Here is a 12,331-nt window from a genome sequence, read left to right on the forward strand (position 1 = left end):
CCTAGTCCATAAATCTGTGAAGCCGAAGTGGGGATCGCTACAAGAGTCTCTGTCCAACACTGGTGCTGCTGCGTGTCTATCAGAAATGGGGAACACATCTCAGGGTCTTGCACCTGGCCCCCACTCCTTCGCGCGAGCACTGCACACACCTTAGCCGGGCATGTGGCACTCTGCACACCCACTGTCTCACCGCTGGTGCAAAACTCAGCTCTTTCCCGCACTTCCTGCTCACTGCTCAGCTTTGCCACACCCCCTCTCCCCGGGTCATGGGACCTGTCTGGTCTCTCATTCTTCCATTCCTGGCAACACTGGGTGCAGCCTCGGCAGTTCCGGACCTGGCAAAATGCAGGCACCCGCAGCCTGGTCTTCCTCCTTACACTTGTGAGGGTTTATTGCCAGTAATTATTTTTCTATCCACACTACAAAGACATACAGATTAGTGATAAGCATGCACTAAAATGCTCGGGTGCTTGTTGTTCGGGTCGAGCAAATTGGATTACTCGGGTACTCGACCCGAGCAACGAGCCCAATGTAAGTCTATGGGAGACCCGAGTATTTTTACCGTGATCCCCTATGGAGGTCCTTTTAAGGTCTAAAAATGTCTGAAAATGATGGAAACACTGCTCAAATGACACGGTGACATCATGGGGATCGCCCCTGGAAGCATTCCTGACTCCTAGTTCACAGCTGTAAACAATTTTTTCCGAGATTCATGCTATTTTTCCCGGTGCCACAAAAAACACACTAAAACTAAACCAAAGATTTTGCTGGGTAATATGTTAAGGTACATCCTTTGCAGGTTAATGACTTGCCTGTAAGGCCAAATAATTAACCCCAGACAGAAAATTTCCTCCACCACTTGGGCTTAGTTCAGACGCAGCGTTTTTGAAGTTTTTTTCAACTATAACATTGCTTTCAACCACTACAAATACATTCAATGGAAATGTCATTATAACATTTAACACCCCTAGCTGGCCATGTGGTACGTGATACATAAGCAGACCCATCTTGTTTCATTTATGAAGGAGGGACTTTTAAAGTCACAGAGCCTATTTGTACTGGCGCATCAGGCGGCATTAATCTTCTTAAAGGGCCATTATTAAACTGTGGGTCTCATAAACTGTTGTAGCCTATGCTGTGAGTGGATGACCTGCCAAGAATTATGACGCAACAAAATACCTCTTTCATAAGTTGTCCAGGAGGGCCTCCTGAAAAAATGTTGCATTGAATGCAAGGCCTGCCCTGCTGCCAATTTATATGCACCCCAATAAGCCTTTGAACCCACATACTGGATGGGCCCATGAAAATCCACTTCACAATATTCATTTTGTACTCCTATACTCCCTTGTTTAACACATTGTCAGCAAGGCCAGCCCTGCTGCATAGTCCGTCATATGCACCCCATTACGCCTTGGAACCCACATACTGGATGGGCCCATGAAAATACACTTCACAATATGCATTTTGTGCATCCAAGAGTCGCCAATAATAGACATAAAAGGTCTAACTTAATCTACCCAAGTGATTATTAATGGGGCTTCAGTGCAAGATTTCCAACGTATAAAAGTAAATGGCAAAAATTAATTACACCTCCATGCAAAGTGTGCGTTTTCTCCACAGAAAGACTTGAAGATCACGATATTTTTTTTGACTGTTATTGTATGTAAAATCCAATAATAATATATATAATCACTTACATATAGATAATTACATGAAATCAAATAAAGAACCAAGGGTATAGGGAAAGTGTATGATACAGTTTCTGAAGGTCTTGTCATTGACCATCTGTCCTCTGCATGTCAAAAGCTAGAGGGTGTTTGTGAAGCCCAACCTATATTTGGATGTCTAGTGTTATTTCTAGCCGGTAAACAAGTGTAACTAAGCAACCTAACATGAGGTAATGCATAGGATCATCTACTTTTATGGTATAGACCATTGGCATGGAACTGGGTTACCTTATATGGATATTATGTAGGAGAAAATAGAAACCCATGAAAGCCTATGGGACGGATTTGTATATAAACCGTCTCTTCTCAGCATGTGGTAGAGTCCTCATACCTTGAGCCTCTCTACATGGACGAACACATCATCACACAAGACCATATGTAAGATCAATGCTTGCTTTCATTTTCTTTTAAATCTAATACTTAAGATTTGTGTGCAATGAACTTATAATTTACTTTTTCTTCATTTTTGTAATCACTCTTTTTGAATGGACATTAAATGAGTTCTGTTTTATCCAAACAATTCTATTTTTGCTTTTCTTCCCAATCCTCACTAAGATACATTTTTTCTAACATTTTGGCGAGCCTTAGCCAGATCTGATTTTTGTCTTTTCTGTGAGGAATTTCAGCCTTTTCAGGGGGGAGGATTGCTAAAACACCTGTTTTGAGTTGTTAAAAGGCACAGAAATTCTACTATATCGTGTTACAAAAGTCAGACTGAACCTACACACAGAAGTGAGGATACGTGATGCAAGTCCCATATACGGAGCTCTGAAGGATCCATAAAGACAGAGGATCTTCCATTGACTATTGGACCAATCCAGGAGGAAAAGAATTTCCATAGGTAAGAGAAATGGAGTTTATCCATGAATTCTCTAAGAAGAGTAATATACAGTTTCAGTTTGTTCATAGCCATACAAATGCACAATTATGGTCTAGTCTGTATAACCAATGTGAAGCAGAGAATCTTAAAATTGATAAGAAGTTTTTTTTCTGTAAAAAAGTTGCAAAGGAAGCTGCAGAATGTAATGCACATGGTCCGAGTGTACAATAATTTATTTTTTGATAAAACTGAAACACAGACACAAATATGTACTATTACACAAGACATTGATCATACTGACATACAAGGTGGCACACAGGAAGCTGATGGAGATTACTTTGACTGTCCAAATTGTTTGATATTGTCTGAACATATTGAACAATTGGAAGATCAAATTGATACCAGAACAGAATTATTGTCCAAATTGAGACAAGATATTAAAAAAGCTTCTGTTGTTACACGATCAAAAGACCAAGAAGACAATGCTGCTTCTGCATCATTTATACCTGACACACAAGAATTAGATGAATCAGTAGATTTATATGCAGAAGAACTGCAACGGAAAAAATTCCATGACAGAGCTGCACGCATTAATCTAAAAATACACGATCAGTTAATGAAAATTGCAAAAGACATTCCAAAATTCAATGACAAGATGGATGCCTTTTACAATGCAGACATTTTTGAATCAAACACAGACAAATACAATCTTAATGATGAACAGAAAAACAAGATTTTCAAAGTATGGTTACCCTCACATATGGGAAGAAGGTTACAGACCACACCCAGATTAAATGAGAATCATGAATTGACACATAGTACAAGAGAGGACAGACTTAGGCAATTAAATTCTTACATCACAGGAGAGGCCACTCCGAATGCTGAAATTTTGGAACAATTAAAAACTAATATTAATGAGGATCCATTTGTATTTTTGGTAAAATTTGAGCAGGCCTATAGAATGGTGATGAAAATTGGGCCTAATCAGGAACCAACATCCATGATCAGATTTTTTGTGAAAAAGTTCAAATATTTGGATCCTGCCTCAGAACAAATGGCTAGTACTCAGCCATGATTGCAAGAAGCAACAGTTTTTATCGACAGAGTAAGGAGATCCATGAAGCAAAATCAGGTGAAGGCTAAAATAGCTGTAATTCATGGAAAAGAGGATAGTCAGCTGAAACTTAGACCCACAGTAACATTCAAGAGCAGAGATTACGTGGATCAAAGAGGTAAAAATACTACACAAAGAAACAATATCCATTGTTATTTCTGTGGTATACCTGGACACTTAAAGTGGCAATGCAGAAAATTCTTGAGAGCAGAATCAGAGACAGGTACACAAGGGACAGGTAATCTTGGAAGGGAAAATGGTCTCATGCCAAAATTATCCACCAGACCTTCTGCACCTCCATTACAGTCTAATGCCCCCACTCACACTGACAACAGACAAACGCAGTCTCCATATGCACCATTAATCAGACAGATCCGAGAGATGACAGTTAAGGAGACTGAGTCCAGAAATAGAATGCCGAGTGCTTTCAAGAAGGACACTGGACTTCTCCCATCTCCTTCATCTTTCTGACAATCACAGACAATTCCAACACCTCATCCACTGGAATTTGTGACTCGAGTTACATTAGATGAATGTGGAAGACCATTTGTCAAGGTAAATCTAGCAGGACAGAATGTTGTATTTCTCATTGATACAGGAGCTCAGTTAAGCGTCACAAATCTTGATCTGAAGCTACAAACAGATTCACCAGTTTGTACAATTGTTGGTTTTAGTGGAAAAGGTGGAACTAGAGCAACCTTAGTTACTGATGTGATATTGGAAATACCTAGTTCTTTCAAAACAGGAATTGACATTTGGTATTGTCGTGACTCTGAAAATATACTTGGCACGGATTTTATGCAGAAATTTGGATGGGTTGTTGATCTAGGAAATCAGGTGATCTGGAAGGATTCTAATGGTTGTAAACCTGTAGTCATTGATCCTAGTGATTATAGCCATGTTGGAAGTATTTGCTTAAATGATGTTGTGTCAACAGATCATCTGTGGCCTGAAACTGGTGGTGATGAGGTATTGACAGAAATTGTACAGCTTTTTCCTTCTCTTTGGGCTCAGTTCAGAAATGAAGTAGGGACCATGAAAGATGTAATTGTAAATGTCGAGGGGCGTGATCCCCCACCTCAGCGTCAGTATAAATTGCCTCCAGAATCAATTGAGTCTATGTCAAAGATCATACAGGAATTGTTAAAACAAGGTGTCATCCGAAAGGCTAATTCTGTAAGTAACAATCCTTTGTGGTGTGTTTTGAAGTCTGATGGTTCTTATCGGATGATATTGGATCTGCGGATGTTTAATAAACATACTCCCAATGTAGCACCCATTGTTGCAGATACTCATGACATGATGGCAAGGTTGAATGCAAAGGCAAAATACTTTTCTGTACTAGACATCAGTAATGGTTTTTTCAGTATACCTCTTGAAAAGAGTTGTCAATACAAGTTTGCTTTTACTTTCTTGGATGAGCAATACCTGTTTTGCAGGTTACCTCAGGGAGCTCATTTGTCACCGAGCATCTTTCATCAGGCATTGGCAAAGGTATTGTCTAAATTTTCAAGGCCAGACTGTATTTTACAGTATGTGGATGATATTTTGCTATCCACAGAAGATAAGGAGTCACATGTTTCACTTCTGAAAGAGTTGTTTGAGCTGCTGCATGATGCAGGGTTGAAATTGAACACAAAAAAGGTCAAATTGCTGCAGACTGAGGTCAGATTCTTAGGGGTATTGTTGAGCCCAGGTAAAAGACAACCATTGCAGGAACGGATCGATGCAATTGCTTCTTTGCCAGTTCCAACATCACACAAGGCAGTACGACATTTCTTGGGTCTTATAAATTTTTCAAGGGAGTTCATTGAGAATTTTGCAGACAAAGCCAGGCCTTTGTATGATCTTTTAAAAAATGAAAACAGTGAGTATTTTGGTCCTTGGGGTGATGAACAACAAACCTCATTTGAACAATTGAAAATGAATTTACAAACTGCACCTGCTTTGTCCACAGTAGATCCTACGGCTCCATTTGCTTTGCAAGTGCACACATCAGAGACTTCTGTGTCTGCTGTGCTGCTGCAGTTGCAAGGAGAAGAGTGGAGAATTTTGGGCTATTTTTCTAAGCTTCTCTCACCTGTTGAAAGAGGGTTTGAGACATGTGCAAGACACCTGGTAGGTGTGTACTTTGCAGTCAAAGCAACTGAACACATTGTTGGGTTCAACAAAATTACTTTGCAAACTCCTCATTCTACACTAAAACTTCTCTTTGAGAATAGTATCCCAGGTGTGTCACATCAGAGATTTGCTCATTGGTTATTGTCATTGTCTCCCAAACAAATTGAGGTAGATTACAAAGCCAAATATGTTCTTCCTCAGTTGATGCAATATGAAGGACAAACTCATGATTGTTTGCAGTCTTTTCAGGATCCATGTCCATCGCTTTTCAGACGGAAGGCAGAGGCAACAGATGAACCAATTTTTGTTGATGGTTCCAGATTTTATGCAGATGGACATTACTATGCAGGATATTCCATTTTTTATCCTAAAAGAGAACAGGTAGTAAAACACAAATTACCAAGTCATTTTTCAGCTCAAAGGGCAGAGCTAGAAGCAGTGAAAATGGTGCTACAGCTGAACGAAGCTGATGATCAGTGTCCCATTGTAATCTACAGTGATAGCTCCTATGTTGTTAGATCACTGACAGATTATTTGCCAGTTTGGGAAAAAAGAGGCTATGTAGATTCTTCAAATAAGACTCTTGTACATAGTGACACACTGAAAACAATTTTCAAAATAGCATCAAAAACCCCTAATGTTTTTGCTATTGTCAAAGTACCAGCCCATAAGAAAACTGATGATGAATTATCTGTAGGAAATGCTACTGCAGATAGGTTAGCCAAAGAGGCAGCCCTGACAGGAGAAGAAGTGTTTCAACCAGAGACTATTGAGCTTTTAGCAGTTCAAAGAACGGACACGCATATCCCTTCTTTTGCGGAAGAACAGGAGAAAGACACATCTCTTGTTGCTTCCCGGGTTGATCCAAAACCTCCCTTTGTTTGTGAAAACGGGGTTTTGTGTCATGACTTAAACGGGGAGTTGCGTCCTGTTGTACCAAAACATCTACAGGCTGAGTTCACAAAATATAATCATGAAAGTTTGGGTCATTTGGGCCAACAGAAATTGTTAGACATTCTCAGAGAGAAATTTTACTGGGAAAAGATGGAAGAGACAGTACAAAGTATTGTCCAATCATGTCTCATTTGTGCCCAAATTAATCCAAGACCAAAAGGACAGAAACCGCCACTACTCCGAACCGCACCTGCAGATGGTCCATGGTCTACACTACAAATCGACTACATTGGTCCGTTACCATCAGGTAAAAATGGTCTCAAGTATGCATTGGTTGTGGTAGATGTTTTTTCCAAATGGGTTGAAATTTTACCTGTCAGAAAAGATGCTTTGTCTACAGCTAGAGCATTAGTTAATCATGTCTTTTGTACTTGGGGGATCCCAAGAATGATCTCCTCTGATCGAGGAAGTCACTTTACAGGAAAAATCATGCAAGCCGTTTGTACTATTCTAGGGGTACAACAACAGTTCCATGTACCTTACCATCCACAGTCTGCTGGTATTGTGGAAAGGATGAATAGGACAATAAAATCCAGAATTGCCAAGATGCTATTGGATAAAGGCAATACTTGGGTTGATGCCGTACCTTTTGTATTGTTGAGTGTGAGAGGAACAACTTCTTCCACAACTCAGTTCACTCCTTTTGAACTAATGACAGGAAGAAAAATGCCATTGATTTTTCCACATGAACCATTTTTGTCCACATCTCAAAAAGATGCTGTTGCAAGGTCCAAATGGTTGCAATTGTTGCAGGAAAATTTGAAAACAATTCTTCCTCATGCTGCATCAAGAATGCAGAGAATGGAGCCACCATATGAGTCTAAATTCAAAAAAGGGGCTCAGGTGATGATCAAAACTTTCAGGAAGAATGGACCTTGGGAAAGTAACTGGGAAGGTCCCTTTGATATCATTGAAACCATGGGACAAGTTATGATTCTTGTGCAACGAGCATCACACGTGGTTAAAAATACCCGCAGGCAACAAAGAGTGTGGGTACATGTTGATCAATGCAAATTGTATATTGCAAAATAATGATACTGCATTTCTTTTAGGAAGAAATGAATTCCAATAAGAGCTGGAATACGGAACACCATGACCTTGATGGAAGGGATTCAACACCAATCCTTCGAGAAAAGACGACAGTTCCCAGGAAAAGTTACTATCTGATGGGAATCGCATTTCTGCTGCTATGTACTATTTCAACTGTGATCTACGCAGAAGACATCTTACATCGTGAAACAGACACTAGTGAAGTGAATGAACCTTTCAGAAGAACTCTACATTCGAGGAAACCAAGAGGATCAAGTTTACAAAACCTTAAAGATGAAGACATACCGGACAATTCAGTAGATATTACTGGAAACATCTGCATGGGTTATGGGGTGAAATGCTGTATTGAGCTACACTTCATACACGACACTGACATAATATTACATGCTACCACAAGACCTAAGGCTGGGTTTATACAGTTACAAGGAGATTCAATGTCAATCACATCTCATTAATATGGAAATGGGAATAGAACAATGGTTTGGGAAAAGAACTCCAACACAAGTTAGAAGTAAGAGGGGAGTGTTGGAAGGTATTTTGGGGGGATTAGGTACAGTAGGAAGTCTAATTAACACTATGGACATACATACACTTAAATCAGATTTGGAAAATATTGGGTATATCGGAGGTAAAGGAGTAAAGATTCAGAAAAGTTTAAATCAAGTTCTTGAGAAAATGGTTTTGACTACTGCTTCTGTATTGGGGTCTTCTGTCTCACATCTACAAGATGCTACTTTAGCATTAATAGAAAGTGAACAGGAATCTCAAGTGGCCAAAACATGTCTAGAAATTCAGATTGAATATTCCACCAATCTAAAAATGATTGCACAAGCCTTACAAAGTGGAATTACTCCTTTAGGACTAATGAGAAATTTGCCTACAGAATATAGTTTTGCATTAAATCATACAGATTTGTGGGTAAATAAGTGGTTAGGATGTGACCAGGATATTTGTGTAGGAACATCACTGATACCAGTGTCGGGAAGAGAAGAAACCCTAGTTCCTATAACTGTTCTGGGAATTCCTGTTAGTCACACACAATTGCTATATTATCAATTACAGTACACAGATTTTGCATTTGACGGAACAAACACTGAACAATTAGACATTTCTTCATGTTTAAATTTTGTTTCTAAGGTAATGTGTTTACCTGGACAGGATAAAGTCATTTATCATTCATGTTTCAATAATCATACCTCATGTCATGCCAGAGTGGAGAATGTACACACGATCCATGACTTGGTGACACCAGTAAGCGGCGAAGCGCTAATAAGATTTGTTTCCAAGTTATGTCAGAGAAAGAAGTTGTTTCTGCATACTTTTCATCTTGTGTACATGCTGAAAGTCTGACAATAGGTTTATATTGTATTGAGGGAAATGTGAAAACTCTCTCAAAGAAGGAAGGAAGTATTAATATTACATTAATAAGTTCAAGAAACCTAAAAATCCTTCCAATACAGTTCAATTTGTCCCAAATAAATAATTTTCCTTGGAATATATGGACAAATGAGATAAAGAAAGACAAGGGTTTGTTAAATTTGTTAACAAAACAATTAAAAGAAGCTGAAATTGTATTCAGACATGAGCAAGGTAATTTAAATGATATTGAACATGAATGGACAAGTATGTCAGGCTCATCTTGGTGGAAAAATTTAGGAAAATCAGTAACTAGTTGGTCACAGTCTTCAACGAAGATGGCAGTAGGAAATGTATTATCTAATCCAATTGTTATTATATTTATTATAGTTTTGCTGTGTATAATATATCAAATAGTTATTATGTGTAAAATTAAGAACATTTATAAAAAGATAAAGACAGAAATGAAAAAGGAAGATGACATTTTAAGAGAAATGCTGAAAAGAAAAATATAATTCTCTAATCTAATTTTAGTTTTCAAAACTCAGGTGACATTCGAGACAGATGTTAATACAAGGTTTTCAGAATAAAGAATGAATGTGATACGAATGGTGAGAGAAAGATTTTAGGTTTAATTATGATATTCTCAAATCATTATCAGGGGGAATGTAAAATCCAATAATAATATATATAATCACTTACATATAGATAATTACATGAAATCAAATAAAGAACCAAGGGTATAGGGAAAGTGTATGATACAGTTTCTGAAGGTCTTGTCATTGACCATCTGTCCTCTGCATGTCAAAAGCTAGAGGGTGTTTGTGAAGCCCAACCTATATTTGGATGTCTAGTGTTATTTCTAGCCGGTAAACAAGTGTAACTAAGCAACCTAACATGAGGTAATGCATAGGATCATCTACTTTTATGGTATAGACCATTGGCATGGAACTGGGTTACCTTATATGGATATTATGTAGGAGAAAATAGAAACCCATGAAAGCCTATGGGACGGATTTGTATATAAACCGTCTCTTCTCAGCATGTGGTAGAGTCCTCATACCTTGAGCCTCTCTACATGGACGAACACATCATCACACAAGACCATATGTAAGATCAATGCTTGCTTTCATTTTCTTTTAAATCTAATACTTAAGATTTGTGTGCAATGAACTTATAATTTACTTTTTCTTCATTTTTGTAATCACTCTTTTTGAATGGACATTAAATGAGTTCTGTTTTATCCAAACAATTCTATTTTTGCTTTTCTTCCCAATCCTCACTAAGATACATTTTTTCTAACATTGTATCAGATAAAGAAAATAATGTTGCTTCTCTGAAATTGTCTTCTGATGGAAAAGAAAAGCATTCAGTGAACTGTTAAAATGTAGGCAAAGATCGTACATTGCAAGATGGTGGACGTTAAACAGCATGGTTCCAAAAGTTTTTTTTTTCAAATGTCAGAAAAGTGCATTCTTCCCCTACCAAATCCATTTCTAAATGTTCAAATCAAAAATCAAATATAAAATCACACAGAGTTAAGGAGAACTAATTGCAAGAAAAAAAAGGAAAGGATTTTTTTATCTTTTCCACCAAAACTTGCTAATACTTCAGTTGTGGCTGATAAAAATATCACTAATCAGTCCAAAAGCGAGGGAACAGATTACTTTAAATCCTCGCAAAACTATACAGTTTACTAATGTGACACAAAATGATGTCTGATTTCAGTTAAGTTTTTGAGAATCAATTAAACGTCAGTAAGTTTTTTTTATAAAACATTTAAGGCTACTCGATCATAAACTTAGTTTAAACAGGAGAAAAACGAGTCATCTTAAGCCTGGATATAATGAAAATATCCTTTATTGCAAGACCAAACTAAATTATACTTTGGACAGAACTATGCAATACAGTACATGATTAGACATAATACAATACATATTTATAAGTAGATCCACTAGGTAACTAAACAGTGACTATACTGGTGCAACCCATGGACTGGAACACATGATAGGACACAGAGGTTTGAGAGGTAACAAAAGGCTGTCAAAAGACTACCAACAGAGAGAAAGGCTCAAAAAACTGAAGCACATGACAGGGTTAAATGCTAAGTTGCATGGCTAAATTACCACAATGGCTACCACCATAGTGCGCCACAGAAAACCTATACTAACTGTGTAAATGAAGGTAAATGTACTAATTACCCATATGTACAGGGGTGTCCAAACCAGGTCCCAGTCCCGTACCCCAACGCACGTTTCGCGTTCACGTATGCCGCTTCCTCAGGGGGCGTGGCTAAAACCGGCTCTCCATCCGGTATATATACTTGTTTAATTGAGTCACATGTGAGGTGAAAGGGGGAAAGTGCGCGTGTACTGCGGTGAACCGCAGGTAACTAAAACATACAGCGCCTCAAGTCTCGATCTCGTCAGACACTGCCGGGTCACATGAGCGGGTCGGCGCTACGCCCACCTCACATGACACCGGACCGCCGACGAGAGGGGATCCGAAACGCAACTATCGTGTGCGTATAGCAGATAACTCTGCCGAATAAAGTGCAAGGGTAATTATATATATATTACTACATGTGCAACTATGCAAAAGTGAAACAGTGCTTAAAAGTGACAAGTGCAAATGTGCTATAAAGCCTAGTGATTTTGTTCACTTAAAAACAGCCTAATATGAACACTTTATTTCAATACTAGCAAAAAGTTTAAAATATATTAGCCAATGCATCCATTAGACATACGACACTGAAAATCCTATTGGGAAGACACACACATGGCAAATATAATATATATTACATAATACATCTTTAGAACATGCTATAATTTCAATGCGGAGTCAGTTCTATTGCTAACAAGTGTTATATATAACTTCCATGCATCATGTTCTATATAGATGGAACAATCCATGAACGAACATCAACGCTCCTCCATCATCACCAAACCGGTCAGTAGAGTCCACGAATGATGTATATTCTGCCATATGTCCCCCATCGCCATGTATCATATGGATGCTGACAAAAATATAAGCGCACTAAAAATTTATAAAACGAAGAGACCAAATTAAAACCAATGATCAGGGGCAAGGACAACAGGAAAATTCTACCACAACCAACAATCACAGAAATGATGAGAACCCATGCGCCTCATTAAGACCTTTAGGCGTCATGGTTCCCAAGGTGGAAAT

At 38.3% G+C, this 12,331-nt stretch overlaps 1 protein-coding gene across 1 annotated transcript; it reads left to right on the plus strand.

The window, feature by feature from the left end:
- The first annotated feature begins 4,135 nt into the window (after positions 1 to 4,135).
- Positions 4,136 to 9,801, plus strand: LOC143788300 (uncharacterized). Its single transcript, XM_077277848.1, has 2 exons — positions 4,136 to 5,155; positions 7,789 to 9,801. Exons 1-2 carry the CDS (start codon positions 4,460 to 4,462, stop codon positions 8,239 to 8,241), a joined length of 1,149 nt encoding a protein of 382 aa, XP_077133963.1. The 5' UTR covers positions 4,136 to 4,459; the 3' UTR covers positions 8,242 to 9,801.
- The last annotated feature ends 2,530 nt before the right edge of the window (positions 9,802 to 12,331 follow it).

This window comes from Ranitomeya variabilis, chromosome 8, assembly GCF_051348905.1.
Source record: "Ranitomeya variabilis isolate aRanVar5 chromosome 8, aRanVar5.hap1, whole genome shotgun sequence".
NCBI lineage: Eukaryota > Metazoa > Chordata > Amphibia > Anura > Dendrobatidae > Ranitomeya > Ranitomeya variabilis.

Bases quoted from the DNA above. Each gene is read 5' to 3' on its own strand.
- LOC143788300 (XM_077277848.1), top strand. From the start codon at position 4,460: ATGCAGAAATTTGGATGGGTTGTTGATCTAGGAAATCAGGTGATCTGG. The intron at 5,156-7,788 runs GTATTGTCTAAA...CATTTCTTTTAG, and splicing joins TTCATCAGGCATTGGCAAAG to GAAGAAATGAATTCCAATAA.